The sequence below is a fragment of the Rhinolophus hipposideros genome (assembly GCF_964194185.1).
Source record: "Rhinolophus hipposideros genome assembly, chromosome: 9".
Classification (NCBI taxonomy): domain Eukaryota; kingdom Metazoa; phylum Chordata; class Mammalia; order Chiroptera; family Rhinolophidae; genus Rhinolophus; species Rhinolophus hipposideros.
In genome coordinates this window covers 53,325,768-53,349,552 of record NC_138055.1, presented here as the reverse complement: position 1 = coordinate 53,349,552, position 23,785 = coordinate 53,325,768, and the positions used below count along the sequence as shown (strand labels likewise).

Sequence of the window (23,785 nt, the reverse complement as noted above, 5' to 3'; positions counted from 1 at the left end):
CCTCTTTTCCCCTGACCATCCCTCCTTTCTCCCCCATCTCCTTCTTCAGGAAGTCTTCTTTGAATGACACTGAGTGACGTTGCTCAGGGCCATTGCTTCCTATCCCCGGCACTGAAACTCAGGCCTCTGGCTGCTTCCTTGTCTTGGGGATATGCCCAGCTGTCCCACAGCCTGGGAGCTCCGAGGGCAGGGTCTGGGTCTCCTTCTTCCTTGGGCTCTGCACGTGCCGCTCACCTATTCTCCAGGTGTGTCAGAATAGGTCATCTGGAGCCAGTGACGGACAGACACAGTCAGGCCGATAGCATCCTGCTCTCCGAGACCCAGCCCAGGCACGGGAGGGGATAAAAGTCTCGTGCTGGTGCCTCGGGGCAGGAACTCACACACCTTGACTCTCCTCTGTCTGTTTGCAGCTGTGTGACTGTGGGTCTCTGCCATGTCTCTCTCCCCTTGCAGGCCCCGGAGGGGTTTCAGTGCTCGCTCAGCCTGTTCTGCTCGCTCAGGGGGCCGAGGCAGGGGCAGCTTCAGCAGCAGGAGCTTCAGTGCCTTTGGGGGTTGCCGAGGAGGCTCTCGTGGAAGGGCCTGGGGGTCAGTGGGAAGGCCAGGGATGCAGTTTGGGGAGAGGAGTGGTGGGCCTGGGCTTTTCCTGTGCCCTCCAGGGGGCATCCAGAAAGTGACCATCAACCAGGATCTGCTGACCCCACTGAAGATTGAGATGGACCCCCAGTTCCAGGTGGTGAGGACTCAGGAGACCCAACAGATCAGAACCCTCAACAACCAGTTTGCTTCCTTCATTGATAAGGTGAGGGTCAATTCAGCTAAGCCCCTGCCTGTCTCAGTGCTCCTTTGGAGGAACGATTCTCAGTGGACTTGACAATAAGGAAGTCTGGCCTATCACTTCTCTAATTACTTCTGCAGCATGGAAGTCCCTCTGTGGTCTAACTGGAGTCTCTCTGGTTATGCTGAGACCCTTTTGTTCCATGGTCGGGTCTCAGCAGCAGAAAACATCCAGCCAGCAGTGGGAAGACCTTCCCCATTAGTCTTTCCGACCATTTTGATGTGATCTGGGTCTCATGAAAGGGCAGGAGCCTGCTCTTGTGCAGGCTGGGAAAGGTGGGCTGATTGGAGGGTCCCTGAGTCTTCACTTTCCAGAGGCTGTGCCCAGGAAGTCCCACAGAAGCCTCAGGGGTCCTCTGCTTGTCTGCAGGTACGGTTCTTAGAGCAGCAGAACAAGGTCCTGGAGACCAAGTGGCACTTCCTGCAGCAGCTGGGGGTGAGTGACAGCCCCCAGGGCCTTGAGTCTTCCTTTGAGGCCTACCTGGCCCAGCTCAGGAAGCAGCTAGAGGAGCTGCAGAGACAACGCGGGGCTCTGGACGCTGAGCTGAAGTCTTGCCGGGACCAGGAGGAGGAGTATAAGACCAAGTAGGCAGACCCCAGTTCCCCACGGGTCCTGGGTGGGTTGTGGGAGGGCTGGATCAGGGCTGTCGCTGAGGGTCTCCCCCACACTCGACTGGGCACCCCTCAGCTCTCTGCATCCCATTTCCTCTGACTCTCAGGGTGCTCCAGCTGCTGTAGGCAAGGAGGCCCCACTGCCCCAGATGCCCAGGTTGGGAGAGCCTTAGTTCCAACAGGCCCCAGCTCCCAGGCCCATGTTTCTGGTCAATCCTGGGAGAGGCTCATTTAAACAATGCTAGTGGGTTTCTTCTTGAGAAATTCCTGTTGAACAGGCTGTGGGCTAAAGTGACTCAGCTGTTTTCTGGTCTCAGGGGTGGAAGGGAATCCGTTTTGTGGGACCATCCCCAGGCCCGTGGCATGATTCACAGCGAGGCTGTGGTTCTGAACCCCCCACCTAGGTCAACTGGTGGTGAGGAGAGAGCCCTGGCTAGCAGGAGGTTTGGGTTCAGCGACTGTGAGCAAAGGGTAGCTGTGTGGCCTCGGGCGTTTTACCACGCTCAGCCTCAGTTTCTATATCTGAAAACTGGGACAATGTCACCTGCCCTTCTTACCTCCCAGGGCAGCTGGGAGGATGGGATGTGAGGCGAAGCAGGTCCTGGAAGGAGCCCAGGATTGGGGCCAGGAGACCTGGGTTTAGGTCTGCTTGGCTACCTTATCATCCAGGACTTGGGCAAGTTGTATAAAATCCAGTTGTATAAAATCTGTGATAAAATCCAGACTGCCTGCGTCAGGTGAGGGCTGTGTGTAGTAAGTGAGAAAGGGTGTTTGAATGTGCCTCATAAACATGAAGTGAAGTGGCCTTATGTCATTTAGGGGACATGGGCTGAAAGGGTAGAGAGGGACATAGCTAGGGTGTGACAAAATCATTCTGATAAACAGACACAGATTGGTTGTGTGTACTGTTTTGGAGCATCTAAAGGCAAAGTGGCCTCTTCAGGGAGGTTGTGCTTGGGGAAGGGGCAGGGGTTCTGATCGTGGCACCTCAGGCAGTGTCCATCTGTACTTACTCTGCAGGTATCAACAGGAAGGCCACAAGCGTGCCACTGTTGAGAATGACTTTGTGGTCCTCAAAAAGGTGAGGGTGAGGGTCAGATGCTCCACTTGGATCCTGAGTACCCACAGTGCACAGCCCAGTTTTGGGCTGGGAGGTCCTGGTGCAGTATACGCTCTCATGCTGCAGGGGTTCCATGGGGAAATGGGACATCTATCTAGACACAGGGACCCCCAACTGAAGGATCATGTAATGAGTTTTGTATGTGACTGCAGGAGAGGGTGGAGAGGGAGTGGAAGAAGCAGAACTGGTTGGGGTTAATCAGGGAAGGCTTCCTGAAGGCGGTGTCAGTCAGTGTCAGGCAAAAGAGAGAGCAGGGCAGGGCAGGGCTGGAGGGGGAAGGAGCAGGGCCCCAGAGATGGCCGAGGGTGGGTGTTGGGCAGTATGTAAACAGTAATCGTGAGCCAGAGTAGGGTCCTCAGAGAGGAAGTCAGGGATACACTGTTTTGCCTCCTTGTCCCCAGGATGTGGACGAGGTTTTCCTGAGCAAGATGGAGTTGGATGGCAAGCTGGAGGCTCTGAGAGAGTACATCTGCTTCTTGAGGCGTCTGTATGAAGAAGTGAGAATCTGCCAAGGGCAGAAATGGTGGTCTCCAAGGGCAGGTGGGAGTGAGGGGAGGTGAAAGGGTGGGCAGGTTCCCTGTGGCTACAGTGGGAGTGGCCAGGAGGGAAGCCTGGTTAGGGTGACTTATATTCCAGTCACCCAGACATTTGACAAACAATTACTGAGAACATACTATATGGATTGCTAGGTACGGAGCATACATCAGTGAATAACCCCATGAAAGTCATGAAGCTTGCTTTCTGTTGGGAGACTGATAATAGAGGATAGACCTAATAAATAAGTAATTTATATAGTATGTTATAAGGTGATACATGTTATGGAAAAAAGGAAAATTAGAACAGGAAAAGGAAGATTTTGAATGTGGGTGGTAGGGCAGGTGGGTACTAGGGAAGGTGGTAATTTCAAACAGGGTGGTTAGGGTGGCCTTATTTAGAAGATAAAATTTGAGGAAAGACTCGAAGGAGGTGAGGAAGTCAGCCACACAGGTGGAAATCGGGCATTCCAGGCAGAGGGAGTGGCCCACAGCTAAAGTGTGCTGGTATCTGAGGAAATGCAAGGAGGCCGTGCGGCTGAAGCAGCCAGAGCGAGAGGGAGGGTGAGAAGAGGTCCGAGGAGTGATGGGGACGAGGTGATTTCTGGCCTTGCAGGACATTTTCCTTTCATGTCCAAGCTACAAGAGCCCTAGGAGACTACCTCCAAGGAGGTAGTCTTGGAGACAGCCTTCATTCTAGATGAGGAGACAGCTCCACACTGCCCAGCTCCACACCACCCAGCACGAATGAGGCTGCCCCCTGATGAGTGTGGGCAGAAAATCAGCATCCTGTCTACCTGCCCGGGACTCCAAGGGGAAAGGGAGTTGGGGGGCTAGTGGACACTGAGTCAGTCTTCCCTGCAGGAACTGGGCCAGCTCCAGACCCAGGCCAGCGACATGTCCGTGGTGCTCTCCATGGACAACAACCGTTGCCTGGACTTCAGTGACATCATTGCCGAGGTCCGCGCCCGGTACGAGGAGATTGCCCAGACCAGTAAAGCCGAGGCCCAGACGCTGTACCAGACCAAGGTGCTCGGGCTAGGGAGCAGCACAACGCTGGAAAAGGCGGGGTCTCCATGCCCACGCCCTCAGTCTCATCGAGCAGTTCTGATAACCTTTCTGAAGCTGCAGGGCTGGGTGGGCATGACCATTTCCCCTCTCCAGGAAAGAGGCAAGTCAGGGAAACCATGGGAAATGAGCCCGGACTTCTGCAAGCACACCCCACCATGTCCTCGTTTCAGTGTTTATAACCCAAGTTCCAAATGAGGATGGGAGGAGGCAAAGAATGGTGAACATGGGGTTTTTCATGGTCTTGGTGTCAAAAGTGAAGGTCTTTTCAACTAATGGTGCCACCTCTGTCCCCACTCAGTACCAGGAGCTTCAGGCGTCTGCCCAGCTTCATGGGGACAGCATGAAGGAAACCAAAGTCCAGATTTCTCAGCTGCAGCAGGTGATTCAGAGGCTGCAGAGTCAGATTGAGAACCTCAAGAAGCAGGTGAGGATCCCAGAGCTCTCCAAGCCCTGCCGGTACCACCACTGGGTTTGTGTGAAACCTCGATAACTGGCTGGAGCTTTGGATGATTTGAGGTGGAGAGAACCTCAAGCCCCATTTACGAGGTCTTTAGCCTTCCTCCAATGCAGTAAATTCTAGCTGCGTTGGCTCTGCACCGAACAACTCCAGGGGCCACTGCTCATGCTGCATTCCATGTCTGGGATACATCTTGCTCTAGGCTGCTTGGGGAGAAGGTTAATTCTTCTTTTTTCTGATCTCTTACTTTTACTCTTCAAGCCCAGTAGGGACTCTAAGGCCATGCACTGAATTTCCTGATCCCCTGTTGGGGAGGGTGAGAACTAGGACCTCAGGGAGCAGGGGACTGAGCAGAGCTCTCCTTAGGAGGGGAGGCTGGTGGGGCCTGGCGTGGGAAGGAGCGGGAGAGCCGGAGGGAGAGGCTGGCGAGGGCGAGTATGTCGTTTCCTGCTCCTTCTGGAGACCTCATTTCTAGATGTGAAGGATTTCAGATTTTGAAGTTTTCAAGAGTCTTTGCATTCACTTTTCCCAAATCTGCAGAATTGGTTTTGAGATCAGCAGAGCGTTGAGAGCTGAGACCACAGACTCAGGAGGTTTCCTTAAGCACGTCAGCTTGACTCCCAAGTCACATCCACTCCCAGCGGGGCCCTCCTGGGAAAGTTCTTGGAGCACAACTCATCCAAAGCCATCCTTACCTGCTCTTCTTTGGAGTGTGATGACAGGACCCAAGATCTTATTATTCAATTTGCTGCCACAGTGTTTTGCCCGTAGATTTGGAATCCTTGCTTTGGAATTCCCTGGAGTAGTCTGTTAAGATGCAGATTGCTGGGCCTCCTGCCAAACTAAGGAAACCAGTGTTTCCAAAGGTGGAGCCCAGAAACCTATTTTCTAAACTAAGTTCATGCAGGTGATGTGAATACGTGGTCTCACAGCCCAGCTGCTAGCACTTAGGAGTGGTACTATGTCCCCACAATAGCTCCTCTCACAAACACTTCCTGTGGGAAGCCCTCTTGGGGATGCAGCCCCCTTTACTCCTACTCTTCATACACAAGCCTGATGAATTGGGCTCCTCAGTGCCAGGTCCCATGCAGAGCCTGCAGGCTACAGTTAGAGTGGTGGACGGGACATCAGTTGTCCTGGGTTAGGGTCCCAGCTCTGCCACTCACCACCTTCCTGAGCCTCAGTTTCTTCATCTGTAGAATGGAGACGATATCCGCAGGGTGCTTGTGTGGGAAAAGAATCATGAGAGCCTTTAGGAAATGCCTCTTTCCTGAACCAAATGTGAGGGTCAATCAGCTGGATGGCTGGTTAGGCAGGGGTCTTGTCCTTCTTCTACTCATTTTCTGTGGAATTGGTGAGGTAAGGGAGAGTATATTTTTCAAACCAAAAATTGGGGCACACGGTTTGATAAACGCTGACAACAGGGCGAAATATTTGAAGTGGGACTATTCTGAAAAAAAAATCAAGGACTGTGATGGCCCTCAAGATGAGTCTTGTAGATAATGACCTGAACAGGACAGGAAGTACCCTGGAGAGATTTTTTAAGTACCCTGGAGAGAGTCAGGTAAAGTGCTGAGGGTTGGGGGTGGGAAGAAATAGGGGACATCCCTGGAGGAGGTGGCAAAGGGGGGCATTAGTTTCCTGTGGCTGCTGTAACAATGTACCACAAACTTGGCTCACAACAGCAGATATTTATTCTCTCAATTCTGGAGGCTGGAGGTCTGAAATCAGGCGTCAGCAGGGCCACACTCTGAAAGAGCTAGTGGAGAACCCTTCTTTACCTCTTACTGGTCTCTGGTGGCTCCAGCAATTCCTTGGCGTTCCTTGTTTCGTCACTTTATCACTCCAATCTGCCTCTGTCTTCATGTGGTGGCTTCTCTCTGTGTCTGTCTCTGTGTTGTTTCATCTTTTTCTAGGGACACCAGTCATTGGATTTAGGGCTTACCCTAACTACAATACGATATCATCTTGAGAGCCTTAACTAATTACATCTGCAAAAACTCTATTTCCAAAAAGGAGCACATTCAAAGTTCTAGGTGGACATGACATTTTTGGGGACACTAGTCAACCCATTATGGGAGTTAAGGAAGAGAAGAGACAACACTTTCCTTAGGATGGGAGTAGCTGGCAGATGGCCAAGGATAATTTCGAGCTCATGAGATTAGGGTCCACCCTAGCCTTCAAGTGATATCCACAGTGGGTGATTTGGGAGGCTGTGTTGTGCTTATAGCCACTTTCTCCCTCATTTCTACATCTCTCCCAGAATGCCAACCTGGAGGCCGCCATCACTGAAGCTGAGCAGCGTGGGGAGCTGGCTCTCAAGGATGCTCAGACCAAGCTGGCCAAGATGGAGGCCGCTCTGAGAGGCGCCAAGGAAAACATGGCCCGGCTGCTGCGCGAGTACCAGGAGCTCATGAGCACAAAGCTGTCCCTGGACGTGGAAATCGCCACCTACCACAGGCTGCTGGAGGGCGAGGAGTACAGGTGGGGCTGGTCAGAGGGACCTGGGAATATGTGCCTGAGGTGGGGCGGTGGTGGATGGAATGCCAACACAGAGCTCTCCTTGCTGAGGGGGATTCTGAGAGATTACCTGACACCCTAAGCCACCGAGGGCAACCCATTCTGCTGGGAGGGTTTCTAAATTGGGGACCGTGGGTTTTATCTGCAGAGAGGGTAGGTGAGCTGTTCCAAGAAGCTTAAAACACCCGGGGATGCGTTCTTTGCAGCCCATCTTAACAGTTCCTTCTCTTGTCCTTCCTTCCCCAGGATGTCTGGGGAATGCACCAGCCAGGTCACTATCTGTGAGTATCAGGGGACTTTTGAGGGGTCCCCACGGGGAGACAAGGACTGTGCTGTGACGCTGGTGTATTTTTTGGCAGCCATGGGGGACGGCAGCATCGCTGTGTCTGGAGGAGCTGGAGATAGCCTGGTGGGCACTTGTGGATTTGGAGACGGCAAAGGCAGATTTGGGTCCAGCTGTTCCAGTGTCGTGACTGGAGGCTCCAACGTTATCCTGGGCTCTGGGCAGTGCCCTGTTATGGGCTCCTGCTCTGTGTCTGGTGGCGGGTTCAGCTCCATTTCCAGCTGCCACACCATCCTGAAGAAGACAGTCGAGTCAAGTCTCAAGACGTCCATCACATATTGAGTACCACGGCAGCCACTTACTCCCCTGCCTTCCTGAGCTTTCTCAGCCCTGCTCCTACCCTCCTCACCCCCATCCCAGCATGGCCAGCTCTGTGTTCACTGCCTACCACCCAAGTCAACCCACAGAGGATGCTGTAAAAGTCAATAAAGTCACATCTGCCTGCTGTTCTGAGTGTCTGCCCAGTTTGGCCTTGCCCTGCATATTGATTTGTCTAATCTGTCTGCTACCTTCCCCAAACCAAGGTGCGTAGTACCCTATCCTCCAGCCAGCCGGCCTCATCCTCTTCTATTTCCACAGCCTTCAGCTTGAGCTGGGAAAACTCTAGGTGGGGCTTGGCCAGACTGCATTTCTAGCCCAGGTATTCTCCTCTGTGGGGAGGGGAGAGGTCTGAGGCCCACTGACCAGAGCCTGGAGGCTAGAATGAGGGGCACCCACCCCTATTCCATTCACCTGCGTCTGGGCCTCCATTTCTCTAGCTCTCCTGTGAAATGAAGCAGCAGCCAACGCTCCCTGTGGATGATTCCTCCTTCTTCTCTTCCCCTCCCCCACTCCCTCCCTCCCACAAATAGTACTGAGCACAAACCACACTTGAGGCACTTTTCCAGGCCAGAGGCCAGCTTCCCGTGGTTAATTCAGACACACTGGGTTGTGAGATGGGGATTTGTGGTGAGACCTTTTTGTGACCTGTCCCTTCTTCTAGTCCCCTACTGATGATGCCCTGGCTCTACCTCTTTCCAGAGTGGCAAGCCTGAGTCACCTCCCTCAGGAGTCACCTCACTCCCACCTCTTATCTCTGAGCTTTAACCTGGCCCTTCTTCTGGACAGGATGCCTTGGGTAGGTTAACAATTCAGCACTGGTGCTGAGCAATAGCTTTAAATACGCGTTCCAAGGGCGTTTTGAGAAGAGATTGAAGGGTAGGGACAAAGGTTTCCTGTGGCAATGTGCAATGTCTCTGCCACTCCTTCCAGCAATTCAACTCAGCCCCCAGGTTTGCACACCTTACTTGGCACAACAGAAGCTGTGCCGCTGCCCAGCCCACTCTCCACAGAAGGCGATCTGTGGAATATCTATTGTTATTTGGGTTATATCCTATGGGCATCTCACTCCTCACCCCAATAAGTTGATCAGGGGCTTCCTTCCAGGCCTCCACTATGTTCCCTGGGGTGCGTTCCGTCTCCTCCATCTCCACTGATGTTTTAGCATCTCTTGTAGCTTGTTCCCTGGTTAATTCCCCAGAATAGGCTCATTCCTGACCCAGGACCTATTCCTGACCCTTCATCCCTGCTCCTCCTTTTCCCCAAGTCTGTCCCAGATTTCCCTCCTCCTGGAAACCTTCCCTAATTGCCTGTGTCTGAACCCACGAGACTCTTCCCATCTCTGGTATAGCCTTGCTGTACCTGTTGCTGTCTTGGGCTCTGTTTCTATCTGTTCTGGTCTGGGACCTAGCTTCTCTTTCAGCCTGGAACCTCTGAGCAGCTTCTTTTTCTGCACCTAGGATGGAGATCAGCAGCTCGGTTGGTGCTAGGGGCTCTGATGCAAACTTGGGACTGGAACTATGCCCCATTCCCCTTACCCCGGCTCTATCCCACCCATGGGCTTGTCTGAACATGAGACTGGAAGCTTCTCTTCCTTCTCTCTCCTGCAGGAAGCCAGGAGAGTGGGCACCAGGTGCTAGGAAGGCAGGGAGGGTCTTCCCCACCCCACCGTAGCTGCTGCATTGGCTCCTGCACTGCTCCTCCTGTCTTCCCCCTCTCTAGCTGGGTCAAGTCTAGACTCCGGGGTCTGGGCTGCAGGAGGTCACATCATTCTGCCCCTGCTTTAGGGGAGGTCAGCCCTTTACTTAGATCCATGGGTGTCTCCATCAAAAGTATCCAAGAAAGAGGCTTTTCAGTCCTCTTTATGGGAGACATGAGTGGGTGGGCACAAGGCTTTGCAGCTAGAATTCTTGGGCTTGAATCCCAGCTCTACCATTTACGAGTGGTGTGATTTTGACCAAGTTACTTAACCTCTTTGTGCTTCAGTTTCCTCGTCTGTCAAAAGACATTAATAATAATACCCATCTCACAGAGCCATGTGGGCATGATACCACTCAGGATCTCAGAAGGAAACAAATTCACCCAAGATGGTTCAGTTTAATGGGCTTTAATGAAAGGCTTACTTACAGAGGCATGGGAATGATTAAGGGAACAAACACAAGGTGCAGAGGCTGGAGGCTGGCAGCACTGGGAAGCCATTGCCACCCTAGAGCTGGTGGGGCTGACCATCTAGTTTGTCCAGGCCCAGGGGATTTCTGGAATGTAGGACTTTCAGTGTTACATTCTGGTAAAATCAGGATGAGGTCGTTAGCCTGTGTAGAGCTGGAGAGACAGGAGGAAGAAGCGGAAGGATTAGATGATAGAGTTGGGGGCTGTAGAGGGGGGTCGCCTGGAAGGAGGATGACCCTAGTGCAGAAGCAGGGAGGGAGCAGGGAGAAATATCCACCCTCCTTCCCTTTGGGATCTCCTGCTGGGGTCTCCCCTGGGCCAATCCATCTGGAAGCCAGAGAACAAGGGAGCAGCCTACCAAGGTCAAGGAGGTTGGGGAATGGATCTGGGGTGGGAAGGAGGCAAAGAGAGCACACCCAGTGCAGAGACTAAGGGTTATTGCATGGATTGTGTATAGGTTCCTGGCTGCCCTATAGTACGTGCTCAGTGAATTGCTGATATAATAACCATGACTATTAGATTAGAAAGTTCTACCTCTGTATGGGGGCTTCTCAAGGGCAGCCAATGTGTTTTCTTTACCCTTGTATCTTTTATATTGCTCAGCACCCAGCTTGGCCCATGGTGGGTGCTCAGTTGTCTTGCCTCATCCCTCATTCCATGGCCCTCTTGCCCTGCTGCAGAGAGGAACCCTGGGCAGGTGACAGTCTCCAGAGATGGAGGCCCTTGAACCTAGCCACAGTGGAAGGAGGAAACTGCTCCTCCTTGGGCTGCAGAAAGGTCTGAGCTTGAGTGTCCTGTATGAAAGCCAAGTGGAGAGTCAGTGCAGGACGAGGCACCGTGACTCCCACGCTGTCTGGGCTGGGACTGGTAAGATGTGCTGCCTGGGTAGGAGGCAGACTCTCTCCAGGAAGTAACTGTGAGAGTGAGTCCTGGGTTGCCTGCTGTCTGTTACCAGCTCCCAACACAAAGCCTGGCACAGAGCGCCAGGTAAATATGTGTAGATACCAGTGTCTGGGGAGGGGTGGAATGTGTGTTTACAGCCCACTCTACTCCCACTACCCCCGCGGCTCCTGACTCAGAGGGCTGACATCACTCCTTTCCCCAGGGAGGGGGCCCCACTCACAACTGTCTGTCCCTCCCACACCCCCGCTGGGGAGAGATAAGGAAGGCTGAGAAAGTGATCACAGCCTCTGGGACAGGAGACAAAGGTTAGTGTGAAGTGACAACTCAGTCCTGCCATCACAGGCCAGTGCTTTTCGAAAGGACTTCCCTGACGGGCCCTGCTTATAGACAGAGGCAAGGAGGCCCAGAGAGGTTGGGAGTTGCTGGAAGATACACAGCTCAGTGGGAATTCATCCGTCCTCCTGAAATGCCGGGTATCCTAGTTCTAAGTAGGGAGGAAAATACCCTCTTGGGCATGAAAGGACCAGTTCTGTGAGTGCCCCTCACCCTATGCCTTATGGGAGCAGCTTCAACTTCTTGAAACTGGGAGCCACTGACAGTTCCCTAGCGGTCCTAGGAAAGAGTCCGTCAGCCTCCTCTGGGGGCCCACTCTCCGTTTGCCTTCCCTGGGCTGTGGGGATGGCCTCACGTCCTGTCCTTCGGGATCCTGGGGACACAAGCCAGTGCAGTCCCAGCATTAGCCCTGGCAGCTGTGTGAGGAACACAGCCCGTGCTGTCTCCACTTCTTCCCTCAGGCAAGTCTCTCTCCTCTCTCCACACCCTGCCCCCGTTTTTTGGCTAAAAGCTGAAGTGGATGAGGAGAGACAATCTCTAAAGTCACCGCAACACTCCTTTGTCCTAACAGTTGACTAACATTTGCCATCTCCAAGTCTTCCCTTGGGCTGTAATTTGGTCCCAGTACTCTGAAGTGGGTGGGGTGTGGAGGGGACAGTGAGAAGTGATTTGAGGAGACCCCTGGCTACTTCCGAAGCAGCAATGGGGCTCCTGTGGGATGGGAGGACAGGAATGTTGGGGGTGCTCCATGGGCCTATTGGGGCTTTTGTTGAATACACACTTCCTGGATTTATACCTGTGTCCAAGAAGGATGGGGGGTCCTCCGCCCACCTCCAGCTCCCTCCAAAGTGACTGGACACTTCTGGGGAGGCTCTGCCGTGAGGCAGAAGGTCAGGGGTCTCAGACAATGGTTGAGGCCCTGTGTTTCTCTTTAGCCCTCAGAAGAGTGTGCTTTGCCCTCCTCACCTCCCTGGCTTCTGGACACTGCCTGAAGAGCCAAAGCCTTTCTATGTTCTCATCAGGTACCCAGACTCCATGGTTGGACAGGAATCTTCCTTCTGTCCTCGCATCCACATTGCACAGCACAGAATCTCCACCCAGTAGACAGTCTGCCAGTGTATGACAAAAGAACAGCTTGTCCCCACCCCCACTCTGTCACTGTGCCCGCCCCCCCTGCCAGGGGGCAATGAGGCTGTGGGCTGGGAGGTGGGACTGGAGCAGTCCTGGGCACTCTCTCCACAGCCCATTGCCTAATGCCCTCTCCCTTACCACCTGCACAGCCCGGGCCCTGAGGCCTTGGCTTCTAACAGGGGCCTGGGACAAAGCCCACAGAACAGAGCCCCATTGATGTGGCCATGAGGGCTGGGTGGGAGGAGACCAAACCAGCCACAGGTAGTGGAGGTGGCTGTGGGAGCCGTGGGAGCCGTATCATCTTGTTGCAAGACAGGAGAGCCCCGGGGGGTGGAAGGTGGCGTCCTGCCCCACACAGTCTCAGCTCAGCTCCAGCTCTGGAGCGCAGGTGATAACTGGGAGCAACCCCTCCCTCCTGCTGGGGTAGAGGGATTCCCCACCCCTCAACCCACAGGGCCTCTCCCTCTCCTCCTGGGGCGATGGGGCAGGAGTGCCTATGGCACCGAGGACCCAGCCCAGCTGGGAAAAGATAAAACGCCCGTCAGTTGCCCAGAAACTCACTGTGCTTCTTCCCAGCTCTCTCAGCCTGAGCTCCGGCCCCTCTGACAGCCATGAGGTCTTCTGTATCTCGGCGGACGTACTCTACCAAAGGCGGCTTCAGCTCCAACTCTGCCAGTGGAGGGGGTGGGTCCAGAGCCCACACCAGCTTCAGCTCAGTGACGATGTCCCGCAGCAGTGGCAGTGGTGGAGGGACCCGCAGTGGTCTCAGCACTGGTGGCTTTGGCAGCCGGAGCCTCTATAACTTGGGGGGCAGTAAGAGCATCTCGGTCAGTGTGGCTGGAGGGGCTTCCTCAGGGCGGGCCCTAGGAGGCTTCGGCCATGGTAGTGGGGCCTACATGGGCCTGGGGGCTGGAAGGCAGACATTCGGGCCCGCCTGTCCTCCTGGCGGTATCCAGGAGGTCACCATCAATCAGAGCCTGCTGACCCCCCTCAATGTGGAGATCGACCCGGAGATCCAGCGGGTGCGCACCCAGGAGCGCGAGCAGATCAAGACCCTCAACAACAAGTTCGCCTCCTTCATCGACAAGGTGAGCTGAGGTAGAAGGAGGCAGAGAGTGCGCCTGGAGTAGAAGCAGGGCCTCTAAGAGAGAGCGGCCGGCTGGAGGCTGTTACAGCCCATGTGCACTCAGGAAGGGGTTGGTGGGATGACTTTAGGAGTGCTTCTGGTCTGAGCCTTGAATGCCCGGATGTGGATGGCTGGAGACAGCCTCTGGGTCTTCACTGTAATTGTTCAGGTGAGTCTCGAGTCTACTCATGAGGCCTATTTGTCAAACCCACCCTGAGCATGCTGGAGCCCTTCCTGTGGTCAGCATTGATATCATCACACAGCAGCTTTAGCTTACCATTACATAGTGGCTTGTACTCATTGCTCCTCTTAGTGGGGTGGCCCTTATTGCCTGTTGTGATTTGACAGCTGGGTAACTGGCTCAAATGTCAAACAAGTTACCCAAGGAGCCCATCCTTTCCCTATTTTCTCAGTTTTGGTGGAGGCCTAAGGGCAAAGATGTAATCAGGACACAATTGGGGGGCGGTATAGTCTTAGGGGAAGCCCCCTTTTTGCTTCTCCTATTCCTTCTCGCTGTTCTGGCCAAGAAATTCAATTTGGAGTGAACACTGAGGAGACTGGTCACCATGTCACCATGACCTGGGATGTGGGGTTTGATCTGTCCCAGGCATCCAGGCTGACTGGGGTGGCTCTTGTACCGTTCTCTGGCATTTCCAAGTCCATTTTGCTGGCATTGTCTACCTCCACCCTGAGACCCCAGGTAGTGGGACCATGATGGGGAAAATCCTGGTGGATGACTATATCTTGATTCAGTGATTTGTGGGCTCCCAAAGGACATTCATGTCCCCTTTCTCATGTGATACCCACAATAGGTTAGGAATCACAATCGGTAATATTGTGCCAGTTTTTAAGAAGAAAACTCTGAGGTTTAGAGACGTCATGTGATTTACCCAGGTTCATACAGGTACTCGGAGGCAGAGGTGAGCCTGGATCCAGGGTCATGAGCCTCATGGTCCTTGGCACTAAGAGGGCTCATTACTACTCACGGCAGGAGCACCTGCTGCATGGTGTCCCTAGACCACGTGACTGTGGGCTTGGGGTGCTGTGGGGGTGGGCCCTGGAGAGACTGGATGGCAGAGGGTGAAGCAAGCCCGTCCGCCCACTCTCCTCACCTCCTCCCCTAGTGACTTTTGGTTCTTTTGCGGGACCGTCCCAGAGGTTAAATAAGTAAAAATCTCTCTCTCTCAGGCTCTATGAATCCGGGGCTTGTTGCTGGGGGTCTGAAAGGTTGTCTGTGTTTGGTGTCTGGGAACCCTGGCTAGACAAAAAAAATCAGATTTACAGAAAAGTTGCAAGAATGGTACAACCTACTCCTGTATACACTTTCACCCAGATTCACCAATTTAAAATATTTTGTTATATTTGTTTTTTCTGTCTTTGTATGCATATAATATCTATCTATCTATCTATCTATCTATCTATCTATCTATCTATCTATCTATATACATATAATCATAAATATATATACAAATATATACAACAGAGTTGTATATATATTATACACACAGACACAGACAGACACACACACATCTGCATTTTGAACAGTTGATATTGATGCAGAATTGGGTTCAGAAATATCGATCTAGTCCAATTACCCAGGACAAGTGAGAGAGGGAACCCCAGAGAGAAGTGGCTTGACTGTCACTAATTAATAAATGACTGAGCTGGGGCTTTCATATCTACTAGCTCTCTAGAGTTCTTGTCATCACACTGGACTATCTTTTCTAGCAAAGATTGTTCCCGCAGGAACTCCTCCCCTCAGCAGCTGTCGGCCCTATACTGCCCCTGTGATGTCCTGGTCACGGACAGATGGGGGCGCTGGGCCCCATTGCCGGTCTCTCTTGGGGCCCGGGGACGGTCCAGCCCACCACTCTTCTTGCTCTGGCTCAGGTGCGTTTCTTGGAGCAGCAGAATAAGGTGTTGGAGACTAAGTGGGCGCTGCTGCAAGAGCAGGGCCAGAGCTCGGGTGTCACCAGGAACAACCTGGAGCCCCTGTTTGAGTCCTACTTGGGCAGCCTGCGCAGGCAGCTGGACAGCCTCCAGGGCGAGCGGGGGAAGCTGGACTTGGAGCTGAGGAACGTGCAGGAGCTCGTCGAGGACTTCAAGAACAAGTGAGGAGAGCTGGACAGGCAGGGGCCCTATGGGGATGGGGAGGGGACATTGTGGGCAGTCTCCCCAGAGAGCGCCACCCCATTCCCAGTGTCCTGGGACCTGTCTGGGGGATGCAAAGTCAGATCTGCTTCCCTCGGTGCTGAGACACTGGACCCATTTCCTCCTGGAGAACTGTCACACTTGTCTGTGTATTGCTGTTCATAATTTTGAAAACTCTTTATTACAAGGTGGGAAGGGAAGACTAGTATAATGAACCTATATGTTCTCATTACCCAGCTTTAATAATTATCAACACAGCGAATCTTGTTTGTTTTGTACCCCTACTCACTTCCCCTCCTCCCTGATTGTCTTGAAGCAAATCCCAGCCATCATGTCATCTAATTGACAAAAATTTTATTGGATATGTTCATATAGTTCATTTACATAACTTAGTAAACATAAACACAATGCCATAACCATACCAAAAATTTTTTTTTTCAAAAATTTTTAAAACAGTAATTCCTCAATATCATCAAATATCCAGTCAATTTTAAGTTTCCAATTGTCCCATTAATTTTTTTCATAAATTAAAAAAATTACAGTTTGTTTGAATCAACATCTAAATATACTTCACATATTATGGTTGGTTGATATATATATATATTTATTATATAAATATTATTATATATTATATATATATTTATAATTTGAAGGTATAATTTTTCTTAATTTTTACAACTTGACACAGGCAATTTCTAAACCTTAAAGTCTCAGCCAAAGCAGTTGGAGAGAAATTAGTTGTTTCAAATGCCATCCTCTTGCTGAAAGTGGAGCAAAGGTTAACCACTGTTGATACATCTCCACTCGTTCCTATAAAGCCACCGAAGGGCTCTGATTCAAAGAGATGGCTGCTCTTGACTGCCATAGTATTGCACACATTCTGTGCCCATTTCCTTAAAAGGGGCGAGGAAGGATGTTTAAAGACCGTACCCCAAATTTCTTCATTGGTTGGCTGCATTACAGAACTGCTCCCCAAAGTTGTTCTTGGCCAATATGGGACCCACCAGGGCTTCCTTAAAGCCAGAGGGTCCAATGCCTTACAAGGCAGAGCTTGGCGGAGCCTAGCCTGAGTCTTCCATGTGTAACAGGTATGAGGATGAAATCAACAAGCGCACCGCCGCCGAGAATGAGTTTGTGGTGCTTAAGAAGGTAAGCAGGGTGGCAGGGTGGGGGCAGGTGGGTCTTTGGCTCCTGTGGCGCTGGGCTGACTGGGGACCGAGTCATCTGCCCTGCTCTGTCCCTTGCCCCCAGGATGTAGATGCCGCGTACATGGGCCGAATGGATCTGCATGGCAAAGTGGGCACCTTGACCGAGGAGCTCGACTTCCTGAATCATCTCTATGAAATGGTGAGATGGCCAGTGGACCGGGATCATTACATACAGCACTGGGGATCCCCCTTGGAGGTCTGATCTGAATTCCCAGGCCAGTTCATTGACAGAAGAGAGAACCTGGATCTTTAATGAACACTAGCTTCCATATATTAAGTGTTTAAGATGGACCAGGCACTGGGCTCAGCTTTTTACATTAATTATTCTCTCAATAGCTCTACAATATTATAGAAGTACTATTATTGTCTCCATTTTATACTCAGGGACACTGAGGCTCAGAGTAAATTGTCCACGGTCACATAGCTAGTTAGAGGCAGTGCTGGAGTTGAAATCTGGTTCTTGGACTTTAAAGCCTGACTCTTGCTACTGTGGGATATTGTGTTCCCCTTCTTGTCCCCTTCTTTGTAATGGAGCAAGGGAGCAAGGAGCAGAGATGGGCAGATTGAGATGGGGGATGGATTCCAGGTTGGAGCAGGGAGTGAAGTGTAAAGAGTGGGTAGACCAAAGAATCCAGAAGGGGTCCCAGGAAACAAGGGAGCTTTGAAAGCTTGGATGAGAGGGTTGAAGTTAGCATGAGTCGATTCTAGAATCATAGACTCTTAGAACAGGTAGGGACCTCAGGGCAATTTAAAGGACCTTCCACTCAATTTAAAGCTCCTTTTCTCTAATACCCGTGATGGGGATCATGTAGCCTCTACTTGAATACTTCTATTTTTTTGGGGGCAGCATTTCCATTGTTGAAAAACTTTATTAGAAAGCTGACTTGAATCTTTTCCCCATGGCTTCTGCTCTTGATTGGCCCTGATTCTGTCTTCTGGGTTGCATGTATTCAACTATCTTCCATGTGACATATGTTTTTCATATGACAACACTTTAGAGGTCAGGATGATTAAGGGGTTGAAATCTGTGGCACGTGAGGATGTTCAGGAAACAGGGTTCTGAGTCCAGAATTCAGAAAACAGAGGGGTGCGGAGGGAGGTTACAGATACAGCCTTCCCTTCATGCAGCCTAATATTACACTAGTTTATGCATTATTTTTAGAAACCATTTCACCACGTTTGTTCCTTAACAACCCCCCTCCGCCTGTCGAATTTTTTTCATATGAATGCTTTCAAGTGAGACAGGCTGTCCTCAATACTTCCTGTATTTGGGAAGTTTTATTTTTGAAACTGAATGCAAGAGCTAATGATTCTCCTTTTTTCCTGTGAAATGTTATTGAAATTTTATCCCATCATTGGACATTTTGAAATTGGATTCTCCTATCCAATATTGGAGATACCCAATTGGATAATTGGATATATTAGTGGTACATCAGCTTAGGGTTATCTCCAGGGTTACACTGGTCAACTATGGGTTTAATTGTTTGATAATATTTCAGTAAATCATTGATAAACACATTAAGGCAGACAGGTTGAGAACAGAGTCCTAGTCCAAGAACTAGGTTTTCAGTGGTGACTTCCCACCAGGCTCACCTCACCCCACTCAGTAATTTGTGGTTAAAAGTGGCTCAGCTACTTTAACATCCAGTTAACTATGCCATCACCCAACCCACATTTTTCTGTCTTATTTTAAAGAATGCCAGAAAAAAAAATCATTTCAAGGAGAGAGAGAGAAAAAATGTGCCTTTGAAAGAAAGGCTTGGTCAAACAATGTCCATCGCAGTCCTTTAGCAGCTTAGTAATACGACCTCAAAAACATCCATTGGGTTTGACTTTTTCTTAGGGTATTCCTGCTGGCTCTAACCCTCTCATACACATTTTATAATTCATACTGGAGGTTCAAAGGAGATTGACATCAAGTTTAACTTGGAGAAATCAAAATTTTGCCCCTTTGGAAACAAGGACACTTGCTACATCTAGGGTTCTGGATTCTGGAACCTCTCCTACTCTCCATATTTCTCAAGGATCACCAGGGGCATTGATCGTCTTGGCAATCCCCATGGTCTTCTAGGATATGGTCTTCTGCCTGGACCGCTAAGATCCCCAACAGGGCCAAGGCTTCTTATGCTCTGTGTGTCTGTCTTGGGTTTCCATTTCTTCTCAAGCACCCTGCCCTTTCTAGTTAGATGACTGTTCCCCTTGATCAAAAGAACAAATGACATGGCAGATGAGTTGTTGGCTTTGCCTGGGTCTTCTGTAGGGTTAGCCAAATGCTGCCTCCCTTGTTATTTTTGCCTAGAGCTTATCTAACAGCCCCGTCCACGGGCTTTAGCGTTTCCCTGGCTCATGCTTGGCTGCGTTGCTCTCCTTCCAACATTTCTACATGACCTGTCAGGATGGAGCTTGTTGGGGAGTGTTCTGTGCCATCATGCTGATTTCTTAGGTGCCTTCTCAGTTTCTTCCTTACTAGGATCATTGGTAGTCATTTATTGTTTGAGGCTCCCTCATTTCCTCTCTTAGGTTCTTATCTCTTTTCGGTCAATGGTTCCCACACCCCTCTTCTCTGAATGTGTAGGAAGTGGCTTTCTTACTCTCTAAGGCACATGTCTGGCATACTCAGCATTCCTTTCCTTTGCTATTCCTTTTCTATTTAATACATATTTACTGAGTACCTTCCATAAGACAACAAAAGGACAAAGTCTCTGCCTTTGGGGGACTTGCAGTTTCATTCTGGGTTACCATGGGATGACAGCCATCACAGTGACAAGGAGCATGGAGCAGGCTGTGGATGGCCGTTTCTGGGAAGCTGGGGGAGCTTCAGGGGAGATGGCATTTGAGTTGGATTTTGAAGGAAGGGTGAGGCTGCTAAAGGAGGAGGAGGAAGAGTTTCCAACCGGGTCCCAGCCTGTGCAGTGACACAGCGGCAGCAAAGAGAACAGTGTGTTTGAGGAGCAGCAGGTGTGTTGGGCATTGAGCGTGTGGGAGAATTAGGTGAAGAGGTGGAGAGGGAAGGTGAGCTAGAGACCAAGCCAGGGGCGCTTCCTGTCAAAGTTCCTCACCGCCTATCTTCACCTCCTTGGGGGGTAAGAACAAAGGCCAGAGCAGTCATTCCCTTCCTGCCTCGTGGGCAAATTAACTATGATTGCCAATTTGATTGGAGCTGGGATTTGGAGCAGGGAGGACCATGGGAGAGACAGAGGCATAGTCCAACGGGGAGCCAACATAGTCATGACCTAGTGACTCAAAGCCAGAAACCAAAGCTGCCTTTCATGGCATCTTTAAATGCCTGTTTACGTGTGAACGCTGATGGACCGTGTGTGTGTGTGTGTGTGTGTGTGTGTGTGTGTGTGTGTGTGTACATCACCGCGGTCTATAAATGGCAGCGCCTTCTAGAGGAAACCCCTTGGGCTTTGTGGCTCAACTGATTGGTTCCAGTTTGGACCCCACCAAGACTGGATGACCTTGGATCTAGTGATTTTGGATGTGTCCCTTCTCTTCTCCAAGCCTCTTTCCTCACCTCCCTACCGTCAGGACCACTGTGAATGGTGGTGCAAGTTGTTAACTGGCTGAGTGGAGAGTGGGGTTCGAATCAGGCCCCTGCTCAGCTTCCCAGGCCCTGGTACAGGTTCCCCAGAGGGGAGCCTTTCCCCAGTTTGCACAAAAGCACCCCGTGGGCCAGCTGTGGCTTTGCCTGCTTCACAGAGGGTTCTGAAAATTAAAGAAGCAGGTGAATGTGCTGGCTCAGGGCCTGGCACGGGCTTGAATGCTGTAAGTACACATCCCCTGTCCCCTTTTTTAATCTCTTGGAAGCCTGCAAATCCACAAAAAGAAATGCCGTTTATAAAAATGGGAGCCCATTTCACAGCCTGAGAGACTGTGGCCTTTCTTGCAGGTGTAGCTTCCTTCTAGGGTGGAGCCTGGGGAAGACCGCAGGCCTCCCGATGCCTCCTGTACCCCTGTCCTCCATCCTTTGGCGGCCTCCCAGGCCTGGTGGTAGCTAATTCTGTTTCTGCAGGAGCTGAGCAATGTGCAGACCCACGTGTCTGACACCAACGTGGTCCTGTCCATGGACAACAACCGCTGCCTGGACCTGGACAGCATCATCGCCGAGGTCAAGGCCCAGTACGAGGAGATCGCCCAGAGGAGCAAGGCCGAGGCTGAGACCCTGTACCACAGCAAGGTGAGAAGAATGGCTGGCTCAGGTATGTGAGCTGGGAGTGGCCACAGATCTTTCCCTGTGAGAGAGGCCCGGGCCACTGGGCTCCTTGTATGCCCAGGGCCAGACAACCCCCCTACACTGGGGCCTCCAGCTGAGAGGATGGGGTTGGGGGCAAGTGGTTACCCATGTGAGCCTGGAACGGTCTGATAACTAGCTCACTGCCACTTCTTTGGTGTCCAGTATGAGGAGCTGCAGGTGACGGCTGGGAAGCACGGGGACAACCTGCGGGACACCAAGAATGAGATTGCTGAGCTCACCCGCACTGTCCAGAGGCTGCAGGGTGAGATAGATGCAGTCAAGAAGCAGGTGAGCCTCTGGCTGGGGGCCTGAGCGACTGGCTCAGGTGTTGGTGGAGGTGAGGGGCCTTCTTATGGTCCTTCTAAGGGGGGAGATCTGCTCTTCTGGTGGGTGGGACACACTCAAGTGCGGGCCATCAAGATCAACACGCTCCTGTTACAAGAGAGGAAACTGAGGCCCAGAGAAAGGAAGGGACTTGTTTGAGGTCACACAGCATGTTAGTGGTAGAGCAGGTGGGACAATCTCCTTCAAGGAGATCGGTCCCATCTCCAGGAGGTCAGAGCAGAGGCTAGGGGTTCGAGGGTCCAGGTCACAGCTGCTGACTTCATCGAGGGCATGGCTGACAGTGTGGGCTCCTCCTCAGATCAGAGTGAAGCATTTTGTTAATGGTGAGGCTGTATTACTCATTTTACCTCTTTTCAGGCACTAGGCTGAGCTGCAGCAGGAGGGACTAAGATTATATTAGACTTCAGTAAGGACTTTCCCACTGGTGCTACATGACCCTGCTCGTGTAATAGCATCTCGTCTTTCAAATGAATATGTCTGATTTCCTTCCTTCCCAGTTGGTTACGGCGGGGGCAGGTGGGGAGGATGGTGATGTCTGGCTTAAGGGCAGAGAGAAGGATACGTCAACCTTAGAGGGTGTCCCCAATACCTCTCATTCCCTGGGCAGTGCCAGCAGCTGCAGACTGCCATTGCGGACGCAGAGCAGCGCGGGGAGCTGGCATTAAAAGACGCGCAGAAGAAGCTTGTGGACTTGGACACAGCCCTGCATCAGGCCAAGGAGGACCTGGCCCGCCTGCTGCGTGACTACCAGGCCCTCATGAACGTCAAGCTGGCCCTGGACGTGGAGATCGCCACCTACAGGAAGCTGCTGGAGAGCGAGGAGAGCAGGTAGTGGCCCCTCTTGCCCTGATTCCGAGGGCTTCCCAGCGGTGCCCTGCGGGAGAGCCTGCGTAGTTGGCTGTGGTACCTGAAGCAGGAGGATAAGGGAGGAACCAAGGAGCGGGGCTCTTAACTGATCACCTGAGGGAGACTCTCCCACTTGTGTTCACTGCCTCTGCTGTGCGCCTCCTTGAATGGCACAACCATCGGTCATCGTTATGGGGCTTGGCAGGCCAACAGGAGGGAGGCTTCTTCCAATACCAGATTCCACAACCAGTGGAAGCTTTGAAAAAAAATTCATCATCTCCATCCTTGAGGAAGGCATGAGGTGTAGAGAAAGTCAGCCAGAAACTGGGCCGCTCTATTTTGGCATGGGTTTTGTTTCTCATGCATCAGAGCAGGGGTCTGTCCGTGGCCTGCCGGGGAGGGATGGGAGGGTGGGGGAGGGCGGGCTGCCACAGCCTGCTGCAGCTAGGCTTCCTCTGTGGCACTGGCTTTGAGGCCCAGTGTGACCACATGCACAGTCTCCTCATGTCTCTTCGTCTTGTCATGCGGGCCCTGGTTCTTGGGAGTTGACCAAAATTAATCCACTGTAAAGGCAGAGAGAGGGAGGGAGAGGGCTTTTGCTCAGGCTCTTGGGACCACCAACTCTTCGCTTGGCCTTTCTGTTTTCCCTAGGATGTCTGGAGAATGTCCCAGTGCTGTCAGCATTTGTGAGTATTTTGCTACCCCACCCCAGGGCCGGCCCCAGTCCTCTGCTCAGTTTACTTAGTGAATCCTTGGCCCAAAGTACATAGTCCCTCCATTTCAGACCCTGGTGATAGGTTCAAGGGGTCCCCAGAGAAGGAGCTTCCTGCCCTAGGCTCTCCATCCATTCCCATGGCTCCACTGCCTGATTTTATCCCACCCCTCACTGATTACCGGAGCTCCTGGCCCTCTTCCAGCACGGCTGCCCTGCCTCACCCAGACCCTTTGCCTTGCAGCTGTGACCGGCAACTCCACCACTGTGAGCGGAGGTGGCTTCGGGGGTGGCATCTCCCTGGGTGGGAGTGGGGGTACCAGCAAGGGTGGTTTCAGCACCAACGTGGGCTACAGCACTGTCAAGGGAGGGCCTGGGGGCACCTCCATCCTGCGAAAGACCACCACAGTCAAGACGTCCAGCCGGAGGTATTAGCTGCCGAGCCTTGCAAGCAGGGGCCCCTGCAGTCTTTTCCCTGCCCCACTCACCCACCTCCTTAGGAGCAGGAATGGCCCCACGACCTCAGATCCAGTGTATTTGCACGCCAGATTCTTGGCATGTGATATGCATTTTGGGAAGGGGTCAACTCTACTCAGATTTCTCCTTGGTTCTACGATGGAATGGGAGGTTAAGGCCACCAGCTTGAGTGATGTGTTTGGGTGACTTAGGGATGACCTTTTGACCACTGAGTGGAGGCTGGATTTTCCAGGCCATCTCAGCTTCCCTCATCTCCTCTGCTCATCTGATCCGAGCTCAGGGCAGGCTGGGAGAGGAGGGGAAGTCAGGAGTGGTCCCTAAATGCCCTTCAACCTCTCC

General features: G+C 52.0%; 2 protein-coding genes across 2 annotated transcripts; both read left to right on the top strand.

The window, feature by feature from the left end:
* Positions 1-418: 418 nt before the first annotated feature.
* Positions 419-7,772, top strand: KRT78 (keratin 78; the record flags this gene model as incomplete). The annotated part of the gene is made up of 9 exons (XM_081060321.1): positions 419-799; positions 1,205-1,419; positions 2,467-2,527; positions 2,968-3,063; positions 3,964-4,128; positions 4,469-4,594; positions 6,891-7,111; positions 7,394-7,428; positions 7,507-7,772. The coding sequence occupies exons 1-9, from the start codon at positions 434-436 to the stop codon at positions 7,770-7,772; spliced, it is 1,551 nt and encodes a 516-aa protein (XP_080916447.1). The 5' UTR covers positions 419-433.
* Positions 7,773-12,955: 5,183 nt separating this feature from the next.
* On the top strand, positions 12,956-23,404 carry KRT79 (keratin 79; the record flags this gene model as incomplete). The annotated part of the gene is made up of 9 exons (XM_081060332.1): positions 12,956-13,432; positions 15,361-15,581; positions 16,710-16,770; positions 16,873-16,968; positions 20,845-21,009; positions 21,229-21,354; positions 22,019-22,239; positions 22,909-22,943; positions 23,214-23,404. 9 exons carry the CDS (start codon positions 12,956-12,958, stop codon positions 23,402-23,404), a joined length of 1,593 nt encoding a protein of 530 aa, XP_080916458.1.
* Positions 23,405-23,785: the final 381 nt, after the last annotated feature.